Source organism: Balaenoptera musculus, chromosome 12, assembly GCF_009873245.2.
Source record: "Balaenoptera musculus isolate JJ_BM4_2016_0621 chromosome 12, mBalMus1.pri.v3, whole genome shotgun sequence".
NCBI classification, from domain to species: Eukaryota; Metazoa; Chordata; class Mammalia; order Artiodactyla; family Balaenopteridae; genus Balaenoptera; species Balaenoptera musculus.
In genome coordinates this window covers 73,356,597-73,376,545 of record NC_045796.1, presented here as the reverse complement: position 1 = coordinate 73,376,545, position 19,949 = coordinate 73,356,597, and the positions used below count along the sequence as shown (strand labels likewise).

At 37.1% G+C, this 19,949-nt stretch overlaps 1 protein-coding gene across 9 annotated transcripts in view; it reads right to left on the bottom strand.

The window, feature by feature from the left end:
• Positions 1-19,949, bottom strand: part of SNAP91 (synaptosome associated protein 91) — a 156,987-nt gene that overhangs the window by 12,336 nt on the left and 124,702 nt on the right. For all 9 annotated transcript variants that reach the window (XM_036871845.1, XM_036871848.1, XM_036871849.1 and 6 more), the window contains 4 exons: positions 12,878-13,012; positions 11,173-11,322; positions 5,621-5,651; positions 4,612-4,723 (listed from right to left, as the gene is read on the bottom strand). In XM_036871845.1, the coding sequence (XP_036727740.1) occupies positions 4,612-4,723; positions 5,621-5,651; positions 11,173-11,322; positions 12,878-13,012 (428 nt within the window). The remainder of the gene's footprint in view (positions 1-4,611; positions 4,724-5,620; positions 5,652-11,172; positions 11,323-12,877; positions 13,013-19,949) is intronic.

Below are 19,949 nucleotides of genomic sequence, written 5' to 3'. Positions count from 1 at the left end.
AATGGTGATGGTTTTACAACATCAAAAATATACTAAAAATCACTGAATTATACACTTTAAAGTTGTGAAAATGGTGAATTTAATGTTACATAAATTTATCTCAAAAAATTTTAAAAAGAAAGAAAATCCAAAGGGTAGCCGAAAAACCTACCCCGCCCCCAAATGCTTCTTTGGCATAAGGATGATTTTGAGCTGATTATTTTGAAGAACAGCAGGAGAAACTCTGAAAACAGTAGAAATTAAACTTTTGTAAGGGACATTTAGATTTATAAAGGAAATCTTCACTTGTAAGGGTGTCTCCTTCTCTGTACCGGGAAGAGAAGGATGACTAAATCACAAGAGAATCTTATCAATGGAGAAGTCACTGACTTAAATCTACATAACAAATCTTACCTTTGTTGACCCTGCTCTTCCTGGTAACCTCCCCACATCATTCTTTCTTTTGTCTTTAGCTGAAGATGGTATATTTAAGCCAGTGGCTTGGGCCACCTTGGGGAGTTACTCATGTTTTTCTCTGGGTATCTCCCTGTATATATGAGGCATACATGTTAATAAACTTCTGTTTTTCTCTTGTTCATACGTCTTTTATTACAGGAGTCTCTACTAAGAATTCAGAAGGATAGAAGGAAAGTTATTTTTCCTCCCCTACAGAAGAAGTATTATACTTCAGATTCACTCTACTCATCATTTCAACAGGTTAGGTGGTAGGCTATTCACTAGACCCAGAATTGCATATTTTATCAGAATTGTACCATACAATAATAACTGTATTTACAAGAATTGTATCATTAGGACTTAAGACTGTGAAAGAAAAAAGCTACCAAAATAAAATGAACCTGCAGATAATCCTGATCAGACAAATGGGTCAAAAAATTTAAAGAGAGTCTAAGTTTGTCATTTTGCTCAAATGGTAGATTAACTCTTAATAATTTACTCCCTCAGTATTATTTATCCTAAGGTTTTACAAGTTGTTTTCTTTTTCAACACTCAACAAAATGTTTCACCTACAGGCATATAAAGATTAGTTGTTTTCAGGGGGAGAATTGTGGATTCTGTGGCCTCCTGCAAAATGCACATATTTCTGAGTTGCAAGTACCTTCCTAGTTTGTCTGATGGAAACTTAACCGGTCTGTTGTGCTCAAAACTAGGAATGAGTAACCCTCTTGATGGTCATGATGATACGCCAGTCCTGTTAAAGGTTTTTAGATATAACTTGGGTTCTATGGTCTGAAAAACTTTAGAGCTGCACCACCAAGTAAAAGCAAGGCTACAGCTTTGTTCAGGAAGAAGAGCTTTGCAGTAAATGGAGTAAATGGCAGTGAATTTTTTTTTTTTTTTTTTTTGGCCTCGCCCTGTGGCCTGCGGGACCTTAGTTCCCTGACCAGGGATTGAACCCGGGCCCTTGGCAGTGAAAGTGCAGAGTCCTGACCACTGGACCACCAGGGAAGTCTGGAGGCAGTGAATTTTTATACAACTAAGTGAGGGTTAATAATGGTAAAATAACTGCATAGGACAGCCTTCATATTATTACCTAAAATGTTAAAGAAAACAGACAAAAGAAATAGGACTACATGTAACTCTGCCCTCCTAGTAAATTATTTCTGTTGTTCTAATTTCTCTTTCCACAGCTGCTGTGGACACTTATGCTAAAGCCTACTGTCTTTAACTTTCTGGAGTTTCATTATGAACAATGTAAAGTTTTCTGCTTCATAAACAAAAATAAGGAGTTCTGGGGTTTAAAAATATGAGAACATTAATCTCAGTCTCAGGAATGGCGCCTGACAATCAGATAACTGGCAGCCTTGTGGGCCTGAAGAAGCAAAAGAGTTGTTAATTAAGAATCTGATGAATTCTTAACCTTGTATGGTTAAAATCTTCATCTCAGGGGAGGTGATGGCCAAGGAAGGTCTCCAATTCAATACCGTTTTTAAAGGACTTCTCCCTTGTTCCCCTTCTGGGGTAATGGTCTCATTACTTAGCAAACTGCCCCACATACAAACCTGGGCAACCAGTGTCTCGGTGTGTTTGTTCACAATTATCCCCAGTTGTGTGGATTCTACCTGAGACTTTTCTTTCTTGTCTTACTTTCCATCCTCACCTCTGGCTCCAACCTTTTTTAAATTTTTAAACCTACAGCTGATCTGCCAGATGCCAGTATTCTCATCACCCTTCCCTCCATGACTGTTTTGAAACTAACCTGTTAAAAAACATTAAACAGCTTTATCCTGCTGATAAGGGCAACAATACTAAAATATAAACTTCTTAGGACTGCAGATAAGGTCTCTTTAATTTTGCATAGAACAGAATAGAAAAATTAGTTCTTTTAATTTGGTGATGATAATATAAATTGTGAGCTTTCATGTCAATATGCAGTATTAACAGATTTATGAGATCCGTTCTAAAGAAGCTTTCTCTTTCTTTAGGGATGTTATTTACATTTATTGAATCTCTCTCCCTCTACCCCCAACAATGCTTTTGTATTTAAGAACAGAGTGCAGCCGAGGGATAGACTGGGAGTTTGGGGTTAGCAGACACAAACTATTATATAGAGAATGGATAAACAACAAGGTCTTACTGTATAGCACAGGGAACTATATTCAATATCCCGTAATAAACCATAATGGAAAAGAATATGAAAAAAAAAATACGTATATGTGTATAACTGAATCACTTTGCTGTACAGCAGAAATTAACACAACAGTGTAAATCAACTTTATGTCAATTAAAAAAAAAAAAAATGGAGTGCAGCTGCCTAGGCCCAGAGTGCTACCTGCTTATGGTCTCAGCATCTATGTGGGCCACCAGGTACCAGGCACATGCTTGGGGTCCCAGGGTAATAATTATGCTCCCTTTCACCCTTAAAGAGCCCTAGTTTGGGGAATAAATTATATGGTTATCCTGGGCATAGCTCAGTTTAAGAGACTGGTAGCTTTCTACTAAGTATCCTTTATAAAAATTAAAATGGAACTCTATTTATAGCTAAATACAAAAATGGCCCTCTTAAGCATTGTTTTTAAATAATGAAAAGAAAGATTTGAAGAGGTAAATATCCATATATAATAGGCAATCTTCTCATTGTTATCTTTTAGAAATCACTTCTTAAAATTAAGTTCTTTCAGACTTTGAACTCACCAAAGGCAGAGAATATCAGTCCTTGAATTTCCTGCTCTCTTACAAACACCAGGGGGTGGAGTGGGGAGACCAGAGGAAGTGGGTTTTGAGAACCAAGTCTGAGCACAGAATGTATTTTCCTATAGAAACTACGGTATAAACTGTAGTTCAATTAATACTATTAGTACTGTTTAGTGGTAAATTTTGATTCAAGAGGCCTTTTTCAGATTGATTTGAGCTTATTTTTATTTATAAAATCGTTATGAAACTGTCTATGTGTAAAAACATTACTATTTATAAAATCGTTTAAAAGAAAATGTGTTCTCGTACACACTACTATATTTAAAATGGATAACCAAGGACCTACTGTATAGCATAGGGAACTCTGCTCAATATTATGTAACAACTTAAACGAGAAAAGAATTTGAAAAAGAATAGACGCATGTATATGTATGACTGAATCACTTTGCTGTACACCTGAAATTAACACAACACTGTTAATCAACTGTACTCCAATATAAAATAAAAAGTTTAAAAAAAAAAGAAAATGTGTTCTAAATTCAACAACTCATATATGTAAATAAATTCCTGGAACACCTCAGTTTTAATGGAGTCTATCTAAAATGTTTATATTCTAATTTATATTAATTCACTTCCATGCATGCTTATTTGGCTGGGGTTGGCAGGTGATGGTTAGGAATTAATTCAGGCAACAAGGAGAGGATGGCATCAAGAAAACCTTAGAGATGGGTGAATTAGACAGGTGAAGGTGTGAGCAAAGGTGAAAAACTACGGGTGAGCTGGGGAAACAGTAGCTCGCCTAGTTCTGCCAAATATGGGGCATATATAGAAAAATAGTAAATTTTGCTATCCTGGAAACGTACTTTTTGTGGTGGCAAATCGCACTAAGTAATAATTAAGCCTTTATTTCCAGTGATATGCTCTTTCACAGAGTGAATGGTGGTATTAATATACTGATAGAAATTTAATATACAGAAAAGAAACCTATTTAAATTTTATAGAAAAGATGGTGAAAGTCGTTTCAAATTGAAAAAATGGTGAGAAGAATCCATAGAGTTTTAAAATGAAAGTTCACTTACACAGTAGAAAACTGCCCAATCTTTCTGGTAAGAAAACAAGTTTGCATTACTTCTTATGGCCATCAGGAAATTTGGGCAAGAAATGTGGTAAAAACACAGATAACGATCACTGATGTTACATGTTTTGAAGAACCATTTCCATAATTGTACAAATAAAGGACTAATATCTGAAGAAGCATAAATACTATTTTGAAATAATTAAAATAAAAAAGATAGGTCATAATCTTTATTAAAGTCAATGAAATTTGCATTTTGGTAAATGTGGCATCTTGCTCCTATTTCTTCAATGTGGGTGAAAAAGTACAATGTCAGTAGCAAAATTCAGCAACATGGACCCTGTTCTATACACTTGGAAGCTGGCAAAGTGCCCGCGCTGCCCTGGCCTCTGGGGGCTACATACCAAGGGCGCACTGGGAGGGACGCCTGCTGACCAGGTGGCAGGGGCTACTTTTGGCTGCCAGTTGGCTCCCCCAGTCAACTTCTTCTCTCCAGCATTCCACTGAAGATCTCCCCTAAAATCAAGCATGCAAAACAAACAAAGAGACAAACACACAATCAGAAAAGAATGGTGTGTGGCTCCCTAAATACTTTTATCTGGGGTCAGAAGCAGTCTGTTTGGGTCAAGCGGTAATAAAGAGAACAGGTTAAAACAGATAGAGGAGTCTTACCATATCTCATCTAAGAGACCTTAAGAGCATTTGACAAAAAAATCAATTAGAGTTTAGACCTCAGGGATAACAAGAATTTCCTGTCACTTCTAATGGAAAAATGTGCCACAAAATTCAGCTGAATTCATCACTGGTTATAAAAAATGCCAAATAAGTATATCATAAATACTGTATATCCTTTGTTGAACTGAAGATGAATCCATAATGGCACTTTCTGGATCTTACAGGGTTCAAAAGAAGGTTTCACATAACTATGTCATGACTACAACCTGCCTTCAAGTGATTGTAGGATTACATCTATTGTTAAATGCATCCCGATTTCAGAGACGTTGAAATATGCATCTAAAAAAAGTGTACATTGTTTGTCATTTTTACTACTCTTCCCTAAAACTGACCCCCATGAGACTTTTTTTTAAAATCAATGTTAGTTAGGAATATTATAATGAATCTACAATTTAAAGCTACTAAAGTATTCAAACCACAATTCCCAAATATTTCTAGATATACTTAGTGACAATATGGAGGCTGAAATCAATTATTCCTTCTCACTGCAGAGCCAATAGTTTGGAGGTTCCAATAGAATAACAACAAAAACAAAAACTGGGAATGAAGTAAAAACCAATTTTGCAGTTACCTAGCCTGGGAATGAGTAATTACTCCAATGAGTGCAATGTCTGATAGTCTCAAATAAGTACAGATACACTTCTCATAAGAAAACCAGACAATTTCAAAAACACTTACTTTTTGGACGTGGTACCAGAAATTCCAAGATCTATAAATGGATAGAAGAAAAAAAGAATTTAAACCTCTATACTCAGCTTAAATGATATGACATTTAAAAGAGCAAAGAATCAGAGGTCTAGAAAAAGTCCATATTTTGCCTACAAATGACTGCATTTAGTTTTACAAAGGAGAAACCACGTTAGGAAACATATTCTCAAGTCTAACATTTTCTTTCACTTCACGTTATTCTTAAGGATCATACTTGAATGTCAACTGGTGTCCAGAAAAGAGTGAACGTAGCAGGCTTGAGACTGCTATCTTAGGAAGGCCCGTGTGGCTGGGGACCTGGCTAATATAAATTGTTCTCTACACTGAGATAAAAGTTTTCCTAATGATAAGCGTGGATCACTGTATCTAAACTGTACAAACAAGGTGTATGCTGAAAATCTGCTTTCCTTCCACGAGACTGATATTTTGGTACATGCTAGGCAGAGTGCCTACAGGATTAGCATCCAATAAAAACCCTGGATGCCAAGTCTCTAAAGGGCTTTCCTGGGCAGGAACATCCTATGTGTGGCTGCATTTTTGTGTGTTCTTCCCCTCAAGGGGAAGAGAGAGCATAAGGAAGTCCATGTGTGGATTCTTCTGGGCTCTGCCTATGTCTATTCCCGATGATCCAGCTGTGTATCCTTACTATGCTGCTGTAATAAACCTTAGCTGTGAGTACAGCTACGCGCCGACTCCCTTGAGTCCTTCTAGCGAATCTACAAATATGTGGGTGGCCTTGGGGACTCCTGACCCAACGGGCTTAATCATTCTGCTCTAATCTCAATTCATTTATTATTTCAGCAAATATTTATTGAACCCTACATATGCTAGGCACTGTTCTAAGCAGTTGGGATAGGTTAGTTACCAAAACAAAGAGCCCAACTCCAGAGGAATTTGCATTCTGATGGGGTGAGATGGATGATAAAACAATAAAATAATAAAAGAGTACACAGGCTGCTAGAAGGTGATACGGCAAGCCTACGGAAAATGGAAAGCAGGGTAACGGGGAGCTGGTGGGGTAGGCTGAGAGTGAGGGGCAGGCAGGATTAAATAGGGTGTTCAAGGAAGGCCTCATAGGGGTGAAGCTTACGCAAAGCTGAGCAGAGATCTGGGGAAGAGCTTTCTAGGCATCTCTGCCTAGTGGTAACTCTATGTTTAACATTTCCAGAAACTGCCAAACTGCTTTCCATAGCAGCTGCCCAATGTTACATTCTCACCAGCAATGTTAGAGGGTTTTAATTTTTCCACATCCTTATCAAGACTGGTTATGATCTGTCTTTTTCATTATAGCCATCCTAATGGGTGTGAAGTGATATTTCACTGTGGTTTTGATATGCATTTCACAGATGACTGATGTTGAGTCTCTTTTCATGTGTACATTGGCCACATGTATATATTCTTTGGAGAAATGTCTTTTTTAAATCATTTGACCATTTAAAAATTGGGTTGTCTTTTCATTATTGAGTTATAAGAGTTCTTTACTTATTCTGGATATTTCACTGTCTTGATGATATCCTGGGTAGCACAAAAGTTTTTAATGCTGATGCAGTCCTATTTATCTTTTATTTTCTACTGTTGCTTGTGCTTTTGCTGTCATATCTAGGAACATTATCTAATCCAAGGTCATGAATATTTACTCATAAATTTTCTTCTAAAAGTTTCATCATTTTGACTCCTACACTTAGCTCTAGATTCATTTGGAATTAATTACTTTGGGGTAAATAAAAAGTCTAACTTCATCCTTTTACATGTGGATATCCACTTGTCCGAGCACTGTTTGTTGAAAAGGTGATTCTTTTCCTCTTTTCCCATTGAACTGTCCTGGCACCTTTGTTGAAAGTCAACTGACCATAGACATGTAAGCTTATTTCTAGACTGTCATTCTATTCCACTGATGTATATGCCTATTCCTATGCAGTACCACTCATCTTAATTACTGTAGCTTTGTAGTTAAGTTTTGAAATCATGAAGTGTGAGTCTTTCAAAATGATTCTTCTTTATTCAAAATGTTTTGGCTTATTCTGGCTTCCTTGCATTTCCATATAAGTCTTAGGTTCAGCTTGTCAATTTCTGTAAAAAAGCAAAGCTGCAATATTGATAAGGAGTATGAAGATAAATTTTTTTTCAGTTTTGGAGTATATTTTCATTAATAAAATATTTACTTATAGTGAAATTCAGTGGGACTTTTTTGGGGGGTGTTGTACGTTTCTATAAATTTTGACAAATACTACATGGCTTCACGTAATCATCACTACAATCAGGATTCACAGCAATTTAATCACTTAAAAATATTCTCTCTTTGCAACCCAAACTTCCCCTTACTCCTAACCCTGGCAATCACTGATATATTCCCTATAACAGTTTACCTTAACAAAAGTAAACTGTGTAAGTGGAATTACCAGTATATAATTTTTTTGTGTCTGGCTTCTTCCCCTTAGCATAATGTATTTGGGATTCATCTGTGCTCTTGTGTACATCAATAGTTCATTCCTTTTCATTTCTAAGTAGTATTCTAATGAAGGGGTTTACCACAGTTTATACATTTACCCAGTGAAAGACATTTTGGTTGTTTCTGGCATTTTAAAGTAATACTCCTATAAAGATACATGGACAAGTTTTTGTGAGAATATATGCTTTCATTTCTCTAGGACAAGTACCTAGACGTGCATTTACTGAGTCATATTAAGTATAGGTTTAACTATAAGAAACTGCTAAACTGATTTCCATGGCAACACTATGTTGTAGTCCCACCAGCAAAGTGTGGGAATTCCAGAGGCTCCACACCCTTGGTAAGTACAAAGTATTGTCAGCTCTTCTCGTCTTTTAAAAATTTTAGTCATTCTAATGGGTGTATAGTAAGATGAGACTTCTAAAAAAATCGATATAATTCACATATCATAAAATTCATACTGTTAAAGAGTAAAATTCAGTGCAAAAAGTATGTTCACAAGGTGGTGAAATCATTAACACACTCTAATTTCAAAACATTTTCATCACCCCAAAGGAATCCCCATCCCCATTAGCAGTCACTCTGACCACTACTAATGTACATTCTGCTTCTAAAGATTCCCCTGTTTTGGACATTTCATATAAATGTAATCATATAATATGTGGCTTTTTGTATTTGGCTTCTTTCACCTAGCAAAATATTTTCAAGGTTCATCTTCTTTTTATGGCTGATTAATTATTTTATGAATGTACCACATTTTGTTTATCCGTTCAACAGCTGATGGACTTTTGGGTTGTTCCCACTTGTTGGCTGTTATAAAAATTGCTTCTGTGAATATTTGTGTACAAGTCATGTGGACATATGTTTTCAATTCTCTTGGATGTATAGCTAAGAGTGAAATTGCTGTGCCACATGGAAACTATGTTTAACTTTTGGAGAACTGTAAACCTGTTCTCCAAAGAGGCTGCATCGTTTTACATCCCTACCAGCACTGTGTGAATTCTAATTTCTCTGCATCCTAGCCAAAATTTGTTATTATCTTTTTGATGATAGCCTTCCTAGAGAGTGTGAAGTGGCCTGTCATTGTGGTTTTGATTTGCATTTCTCTGATGGCTAATGACATTCAACATCTTTTCACATACTTATTGGCCACCTGTGCTCTTTTTTTGGAGAAATATCTATTCAAATCCTTTTCCGATTTTTAAATTAAGTTGTTTTACTTTTTATTATTGAATTGTAAGAGTTCTTTATATATTATGGATACAAGTCCCTTATGAGATATATGGGAATATTTTCTCCCATTCTATGGGTTGTTTTTCCACTTTCTGGATGGTATCAATTTGTAACACAAAAGTTTTTAATTTTGACGAATTTTTATTAATTTATTTTTTCTTTGAATGCTTGTATTTTCAGTATTATATCTAAGAAGCCACTGCCTCATTTAAGGTCATAAAGACTTGTACTTAGTTTTTTTCCTAGGAGTTTTACAGATTTATCTCTTACATTTAGATCTTTGATTCATTTTGAATTGATTTTTGTGGATGGTATAAGGAAGAGGCCCAACTTCATTCGTTTGCACGTGGCTATCCAGTTATCCAAGCATATTTTTTGAAAAGATTGTCCTTTCCCACTTTGAATGGTCCTGGAATCCTTGAAAAAATTGTTTGACAATGTATGTGAGGTTTATTTCTGAGATCTTTATTCTGTTCTATTGGTCTATCTTTCTATCCTTAAGCCAATACCATTTGTCCTGATGACTGTAGCTTTGTAGAAGTTTTGATATTGCAAAATGTGACTACTTCAAATTTGTGCTTCTTTATCCAGATTGTCTGGCTATTTCTCAAGTGGGTCTGCTTTCTTCAGCTGAGATAATTTTAAAAGTGGTTGCCACCTGAGGGATGTGTGCTAGGGGCACTTTCAGCCCTGGAGGTATAAAGTCTTTATTTCTGAAGGAAGATCTAGACAGTACCTTATAATATTCAGTAAAAGCAGTTACTACTGCAGACTATCCATCAGTAAGATGAAATTTTAAAGTAGGAAGAAATATTCAAATAACCTCTCTGTGGGTGTCATCAAAGCATTTTCATGAATGTCCAGACCAAGGACAATGAATGGGAAAAAAAAGTATGTCCACAGGATAATGCATAGGAAAAAAGGTCTGTCTCAGGGATCTGCTAAATTTTTGATATAGTCTTGAGTAAAATGAAAGGTATCTGTGACGGTAAACCCATTCACCTTATTAAAAAATTAAATTCAGAGTTTTTAAAAAAAGGCAATCTTTATAATAGCTGCCCTCATCTCCTAGGACCCTCTCCTTCACTTACCCAGCTCTAGCCACTAATCTCATTGGTACTCCTTGACTATGCCAGGCAATCTTCTGCCCCAGTGCTTTTGCACTGGCTCTCTCTTTTGCCTGCAAATATTCTCCTTCAGATATCCATATGGTTCATTCCTTTACATTCAAATCTTTGCTCAAATTTTACCTTCTCAGTGAGGCCTACTCTAACTCCCACTCTGTAGGACTCACAATCCCTCTTTGCGTGTTCTATTTTTGTCCTCCATGGCACTAGAAAATTTATTTATTTGAAAATATTTAATGTTTGTCTCTGCCCTTCTAAGCACCTTACGAATAGAAATTTATACCTGTTTTGTTCATGATTTATCTCTAGAGCCTGGAAGACCGCCTGGTGCTCAATAAATACTTGTTCAATGAGTAACTGAAACGAACTTGGATACTCAATTGGTAAATACACTGCATTTAAGCTACTCTATGTTATTTCCAAGAGAAATAAAAAATTAAGTACTTCTTAAACATAATACAGTTGGTTTCATACTTGTATATGCTCTCTAATTACACCTTCGGTAATTTAGATTAAAAGTGTCCTGGGTATTGCTTGGGAGACAACGGCATAGTGACTGTGTATCTTCCAAGGAACTGTACCGGGTAAAGCACTAAGAATTTCTGTCCGCTCCTTGACACACTCACCTGTAAGTGAATCCAGAAACAATACATACGAACAGATAGAGAAAAAAATTCACATATGATTCTGTTAAAGAAAACTATATTACTCACTGCCTACTAAGCTGGCAAGAGATGAGTCAAGATCACTCCCAAGAGCTTTGCTTGCTGCCATTGCAGAACTGGGAGGTACCACTGAGATGGGCGCAGGCTGCCCGGCTGGTGCCATGGTTGGCATAAGAAGATCACCTAGACCATCAAACACTGGAAATCAAATAGACCGGGTTCAGAATAACTGCAAAAAAACCCATATGCAAAATTAAAGGGACACTGCCTTTTGAAAAACTATGGAAACAAGTGAATGTATTTACAATCTTATAAAAGAAGGCATTTCGTTCACACTTTTAACGACTATAACACCAAAAAAGAACATCTCTGCATATGTCTACTCATAAAGTATGGAAATACTAATGAACGTGAAGATGGAAAAGAAAATCTGTATAATGTACAGGAAAGAGCATAGACTTTGGAATCAGAATTGGGCTCAAATTCAGCGGCATGCCTCACTAACGTGTGACTCTGAGAAAGTGACTGAGCTTTAGTTTTCTCATTTGAAGTGGGGAGAGTACCACTACTACACGGATTTGTTGTGAACACTAAAATAGATAATATATGTCACGCCTTTATTATAATGCTTGCTTTATATAGGCGCTCAGTGTGTAGTATTTACAATGCTTACTTTTATAACAATTCTTAAACAAGAAAGGAAGGCCGAATCTCCTAGTTTCTATGAAATCAGTGCTGGAATAAAACCTGATCTAATGGTCGGTACCTAGTAATAAGTATCTGAAAAACAGCTGACCATATTGTAGAAGTAAGAATTTTGATTTTCTTCTCTCATTACAGTATTCACTTTTGGTTCTAACTTTAAGGGCACAGCTACAGTAAACACTATTTTAAACATCAGGAATCATGCCATTATGGATGGTTCCTCATCAGCATATAACAAATGATCACTTGTTTAGTTCCTGGAATACAGAAAGACCATTCAAAATGCAGGCTCATAGGATTTCCACAAAAGTTATTGCTGATAACTATGTCAAAAATTTTATGGTTGTTAATTTTTTATCAAAAAACTATGCATATTTACCATACACACCACTCTACAATAATTCTAAATTGAAAAAAACGATAGCATTCAACTAGGCACTGGCAAAGGAAGCAACCAAATTGTCAGGCAGGGGATATATTTAGGGTGTTTCTGAAACACATTTGATTGCCAAAAACTCACCAATTGAAAATTTGTAGTAAGGACCCAGCATGGGAAGAGTAGAATGGAAGAGAATACAAACAAAATGACAGCAGGATGAAAGGTTAAAGGCAGGCAAAGAATACTATTTGTGTCAACTTCATAAAACCAAGGGCCAGGCAAGCTTCAGAGGGTGTAAGCAACAGCAGTGGGAGTGTCCACACATTGAGATACCGCACAAAGATTTAGCACAAAGTATTTGTTTTCCCTTAACCTTCTCCAAACCATGTGCATGTAAGCTCATGCAAACAGATGGGTGTGCATGTTAAGTTAGATTTCTGCTAAAAGTTAAAAACAAACACAGAAAGGGATTGCAGGTTATTCTTAAAGCTACCAAAGTGTACAGAAAATATTTACTTTAAATTATAGAATGAGAGATTTATTGAACAGTTTTAAAACCAGGTCATCACTCAACATTTGCTTATAGATTTCCTGATATCACGCTAACCTTAAGTGGTGTATTTTATAATCAGAACAAATAAAAAGTATGTTTGAAAATCACTGCCTCACCTGACGGATCAAAGGAGCTGCTGCTAGAAGTTGAAGGCGTGGTTCCAAAAGCTGCTTCAAAATTGGGCTGTAGCAGGTTATTCTGAGCAGGAGTCACTGGTGATGGAGAAGGGGCCATGAAAGAACCCCCAAATCCTGGGAAAAAAATAGTTCCAGAAAAATATAAGCAGAAACAACTAAAGATAAGTAAAGGCCATTACAACAGAGTCAGAAAAAGTCATAGAAGACCAAAAAGGAATTGAATGCATATGGATGAGAAGGCACTGAAACCCAGGAAGTTAGTTTTTAAAAAGTTTTTCAAGTATCTTGAAATCTGTCATGTATTAATGAGAGATTTAATTTAACTGGAAATAAGAGAGCACACAAGACTGTATACCCTAGTTAAAAGAACCTGCAGCAATCTAATCTACTGTTTTAATGGAGTACATAAAGCTAAGAAGGTCTCACTAGGGTTAAACTTCAGATAATTATTTTCATCGTAATTTAAATTTTGTCTCTTCAAATCACAATACCAGGTAGCTAGAAAATGCTTAGTTGTACACACTGGCTCAGTATAATAATAAAAGGCAAATCAGAAAAATATGCATGTACTCTGCCATCAAATCCTCCTTAATATATTTCATGTATGTTCCAGTCCCACTGTTGCTACCGACAAGTTTAGGCTCACGCAACACAACCCGAGGGGGCTTTCTGCTTCTAACCCGTACCTCCTCCAATCTAGCCTCTACAGTGCACCAGAGAGATCTTTCTGAGTGGAAAACGTTGACAAAGTTACTTCTCTAAAATCCTTCACTGGCTCCCCTTAACTTTCCGATTCATAAAATGCAGGTTCCTCTGCATGGCAAACAAGCTCATCTGTCTCTGGGCCCTTACCCATCTCTGCAAACTCAGTTGCAGCCATAATGCACCGTAGTGAGTCAAATGCCAACTCTGGGAGGGTTTCCTTACCTTATCTTGCCTGCTACTGCTACCAGCCACAACGCGCCCTACCCCTCCCACCGCCGGTACACGTGGGTTATGTGCTCTGCCTCTGTGTCCTCAGCGCCTGGTACATCTCTCTACTCCAGTCTAGGAATGGCTTTTTGGTGTCAGGAACTGTTTCCTCTTGTTTTCACCTTTTCCACTAATATTCAACAAAATGCCTAAAACACTGAATTAACACTTATTGAATGAAGGGCAACTTCTGAATTTAAAAGGTGAGGAAAAATCAAAGCCTACTGTAAAGTAACCAAACCTCAAATTAAATATTTCTCTTTTGAAGTCTGGAAGTAAATTACTGCTCTCAATCAACAGACAGAAGCAGAGCTCACTCTGTTTCGCTTCTGTACAAAATTATGCAGCCTGTGAAGAAAGTGATTTCTTAATAAGACATTAGATGATGTTCTATTATCAAAAATGTATTACTACCAGAAGTCTTTTTTACACTCAGTTTGGAGATATATATATATATATACACACACACACACACACATATACATACACACATATAGTATATATGTATATATATACACACATATACATATATATGTGTATATATACACATATATATATTCTTCTCTTCTAGCCATATCTTTTCTTCACAAACTGCTTGCCAAAAAACATAAAGAATGTTAACCAAAATCCTTCAGCTTACAATTCGTAATAATCAATTATAATTTTGAAAATGACTTCCATTGACATTCTCCAGTTACTATTTCCTAACCAGAAAGTCATGTTGTCCCTGGCAATTGATAGTGACATGGGTTTAGTCTTTCCATGCCTAAGTTTTTCATATGTTTATGAAAAATTGCAATTTGGAAAACTGTTACCTATTAGAAGTTGGTCCTTTAAAATTCATGGGGACTACTTTAAGTGGTTTTAGCACTGTTTGAGTGACTTAGGGATCATGTAACCTTCCTAAATGAAGATAAGACATTCCCCAGATCTTTAAGAACTAATATCGTTATGAAGCGAAGATGGGTTAGATGTAATTATTTTTGAAGATATGACCGTTTCGCTTTTAGGGAAATTGGTGGCTGTATTAATGCTGACTTTCTGGAGACATCCCACACAATTTGGAATATGGCTGCAGGAAATCTAGGCAATCGTTCTAGGGTGTGGTTCTCTCTGTTACAGGTGAACGTGGAAACAACTGTACTTGACTCTCCGTTTCTTAAAACTTGTTCAAGAAGAGACAATTTATTCTAGAATCACAGCACGTTAGTGTTGGAAAGGGCCTTAGGATCATCTGATCCAATCCTATCTTTCCACAGTTAGAAAAGATGCAAAGAGAAGTGAACACACCTACCCACAATTCAGAAATAGAAAAATACGTGCATTTACCCAGGGCTCATCTGCTTAGGGCTGTTCAGTTTCATAAGGTAAGTAGATCATTCCCATAGGTGAATAAATAACACTATTCAATGGAAAAAAATTACTGCTTTCTCTAAGAAAGTGATGGTAAAGCCAAAACTGGCATGAGGCTCACCAAGCGCCAGGCACTGTTCTGAGCACTTTTTTCAGGGTGAACCATCTGAATCACATAAATTGCCAATATTTGACTATTTTGATCCTAAAAAACAGCAATTTTATACTGTTCAACCTAAAACATATATTAGCTCATTTAAGCCTCACAACAACCCTAGGAAGTTTCACAGATGAGGAAACTGAGGCCAGAGAGGTTAAATAATTTGCCCAAGGTCACAGGATGGCAAGTGCAGAGCCAGGATTCCACAAAGGAATCTTCCAGAGCCTTGGTTCTTCATCACAATACTACTTGGTGTCTTTCCGACAGCCAGGAGTAACGCCAGAGTTGTCCCCTTCTGACACATTTATAAACTTGACAGAGATCTAGAAAGATGACTTTCCCCCATTATACTCAGTTCTTATGAAGCAGGGGCCCTCACAAACCTAGACTAATTAAAAAGCTAAGTGATATAGAATAACCAACTGATTATGTTAAAGAAGAAAAATCTGTTGCTATACTCTTAATGAAGAGCTAAGCAGGAAAATTATAGACATTAATTAAGGAGTTTGGGGAACTCCTCCTGTTAAGTGAGGAGTGTTAGAGCCCTGGAATAGAGGTAAGTAATAAGAGAACCCTAACCATGACTCTTTCTTTCTCTATGGTTCTGAATTATATTAAGAAAGGTGCTTTGTGGAATTGAAAATAAAGTAATAATCACTAGGCTTCCGGATGCCCTGCAGACATGTTTGAACTGTCCTACAACTGAATCACCAGCTACAGACACACTGCCTTTTATCACAGATGATTAGTCTTATGAATGTATCTTCCCACAGGGGAACGGCCTACACACTGAATGAAGTTCTACTAACGCAGACATATCAAAAGTGACAGTCATCGTCTACATATCACTTGGGTTGAAGGAGTTCAATGTTAAAACTATCGGTAGATAAACACACTCCCACACATACTCCCCCACTCTCACACCTGCTCTATTATGTTAAAGACACTGTCATTTCCATTATTCTCAGTGGTAAAGTCAGTTATTAAATTCCATTTACTAAGATCAATCTGAGATAGTCAATATTTCTAGGAATAATACCCTGAGAACCTTTTGTCTGACAATTTTCTGTTTTTGACCCCCAGAGAGGATGAAAGAATTGGTCCTCTATAGACCTTCCCATTTAGTGGAAATGGTTAGTTATTATTTCCACACTGATTATATTTTAAATCAGTTCAAGGACTTCTGTGGCTCTGCTAAAAAAAAAAAAGCCAGCTGTGTCACGTGGTTAACAGAGAATGCAAAACTATGAATGACCTCACAGGGCAGGCCCCTATTCTTCCCTACCTTTGGAATTAAAGATAGGAAGAGGCACAGTCCTATGCTAGTACAGATTATGGTACAGTTGCCCCAGAATGGTCTATTATGGAAGAACACGGTTTTCCTGTTTGATGTCAACCTCAGAAGTTAGGCATATCCTTCAACATACCTAACCTCCCTTAATAATTCACTTTTACACTGTCATCCAGGAATCTGTCTCTAGCTTTCAAACATCTGTATTTTCAGCTGGTACATCTTGAGAGGAATTTGACAGCTTTACTCTTCACTGTGTGAAATAATATTTCCTTCTGTTTGTTATAAACTTAATTCTCAAGGGTCCAGCCAGTCTCCGTCTGAGATACGGGTAATACCTGCATCCCACCAGTAACCTCGGTGACTTGGAGAGACTTATTCTGTTAGTCTGTTCTCCTTGGTCACAGCAGTTGCCTTTTCTAGAATTTTCTCTAGTGTCAACACACTGGGTGCACCAAACAGAACTTGAAATTTTTACTCAAGGAGTAGAAGGTGACTAAGATGATATTTTATCCATAGTTCAATTGTGGAATTGGTATTATTTGACAGTTCTAGAAGTAAATTAAATGAAGAATAACAAGTTTTTCTGGGAGATAAGCCCATTTTTAAGAGATTATCCACTTAGCCTTTATTTTCTAGTTTTAAATTACAAACCAAGTTTTGATAAAGCTTTCTCCCCAATTTTGAGATGATTCTTAATTTTTGGTTTAAAATCTCTAAAAATCATTTTTAAAATTTAGTCACACTACATCTTTATTGCATTTCCCTTGTTACTTACATGCATATTTATTCCCTCAAAAAAATCTAACCTCAGTCAAGCATAAGGTAAGATCTCCTCCCAGTCCAGCAACGGACATTACATTCTGGACAGTCTAAACTTCCCATTACTGTGTCTGTGTATTATTTTTCTTTTTTACTCTTTCACAATCGTCTTATTACTGAAAGCCAATAATACAAGATTCTAGAGACTCACATAATACAACCTTCTCTCTCTCTCTCTCTTTTTTTTTAATTCAAATTCCTACTTTGAACCTGATGGCAGTTGTGGACTTATTTGTTATCCATAATTAGGCTCATTTATCTTTTAAAATAATGTTCCTCTTTATTTCAATAGCCTGTGGACTTAGCTGATCTATCTCCACAGACACACACACAGGTATAACCCAATACCTAAGCTAAGCATTCATTTGCAGTGAATGCTAAGCTTCACTGCAAATTACTGTAACACAGGGCCCCGAATATTTGTCCTATCACTGATATTCATCAAATAAAGATGTCTAGGCAATGTGAAAACTCAGAATAGCCACTGTCAGCTAGATTACCTATATAAATATGACTGTGATTTTATATTGTATATATTTGCAGGGTTTGTGTTTATTCATTTTTTGGCTAGGAAAGTTGCTTCTGGTTCATAAGATAGAATTATATTAATGGTCCATGATATTCTTCACTGAAAACATGGCTTCTTGCTATTTTGTTACTTGAGCAAGCGTGAAAAATGTTTTTCTATAAGCAAAACAGAAGTATGAAAAACCTTCCAAATAATTAAGAACTGGAGAAATTAGAAGTAATTTAAAATTTCCTATATCAGGCTATTAGGTGAAAATTTCTTACATCAGGATATTGGCCCATGCCAAGTAAATCAGATACAGAAATGTACAAACTCAATTTCAAGAAATATTTGGAAAGCAAACTAGACATTAAAACCCATTTATACTTATTTATATTAAAAAGTTACTTTAAATAGGAAAAAAAATAGAGAAAAACATGTACACAAAAATACCTTTCCCATCACTGAAATAATCACAAGAAGATGCGGTGGAAAAGGGGGGAAAGGCACAGTCAACAACATCTATGTAAATGACACTGTCACTTTCAGCACTGATTTCTCCTCTTTTCTACCCCATTTTACTAAGATTTCTGGATGGACAACACAGTTGAGTAATCTAAGCTTGCTTCTAGTGAAGGGACCTGACTTGCACTTTCTGTGCACTTCCCCCGTGGGACCCATCCATGTACCAAGCTGAGCAGTGGAGGCTCAGCTACCTGCTCTTAGACTCAGCAGTAGGTGACAGAACCCTTCCTGCTCGTTGCAGGTGTATCTGAGTTCCATCTCATCTCCCAGGATCAAATCTCTCAGCTCTGTCACTGACGTCTGACTTGGCACTGGAAGGGAACAGTGGCTTTCCCCACTGGCCTCTCTGCTCCTGTTTCTAGTGTACCTGGCTCATTTGGAAACACAGTATCTCAGGTTCTAGCCCTGGAAGCACAGAGAGCCCAAACAAACTGGGGACACTGGAGAAGATGACATGGCTTTGCAGCGCTGGATGATCACTCTGCCAGGCTTCTGTCTGGCAGGCTTCAAACCCCTTGCTGGGGTCTGCGGCAGGATGGGGGCTACCCAGAGAGAAAGACAGACTTCGTAGAATTTTGCAAAAAGCTGGAACGTTTGATTTCATGTGCTACCTCAAGCTTAATTATAACTTCAGAGCAAAAGGGTTATAATTAGCAACCTCATGTAAAAATTGACAAGGTCATTTCCCCCAAATATGCTATTTCTGTGGCCCGTTAAAATCCTTTTGCTGAACCTTGAAAACATGGATTAAGTTTACTGGTTTAGTAAGAGCTTCAAAGTTACTGTGACCGATTTGAAGCTGTTATGAAGACTACCTAGGTCAGGAGAAAAGCCAGGCAAGGTAGTATTTTTTTCCCCAAGTAACCAGCTGTGGTCTATGTTAAGTGCACTGCCTCTTATATTTGTAGCTTCCAAAGTCCACAGTGACATCACAGTGGAACCCTGGCTCTTCACTCTTCAGGAAAATATCAGTTGGCAGTTACTGGTTTGAAGTGGATTCAGAAAACAAGAGTGTCATATTTAACCAGGGTAGTCCGGAGAGAATGGGAAAGATGCAAAAGAAATGCTATTGCCCCTGGGAAAGACTGTTAAACAACCTGTCTGAATGACTGATAGAAGGAAAGGGTAACAGCTGGGCTGTGATGGCACCTCCAGACTCTGGACCTTGTGTCAAACTTCCTACAACTTGGAAAGCTGGTGGGGGTCCTTTAACGAGGTCACTAGTCGTCACTAATCCAAGAACGAATGTTCCTTAGTGTGCTGTTCCTGGTGTCAGGATTGTTCATTACACTAAAAAAATGAGAACTAGTCTCTCAGCCTATCAAGGGCTACCTGGGTAGCAGGGAATTGAAGCTGAGAGACTCCAGACATTGGTGACTTCCTTGTGCTGATGTGAGCCACACTCTCATCAGCCCCTTGC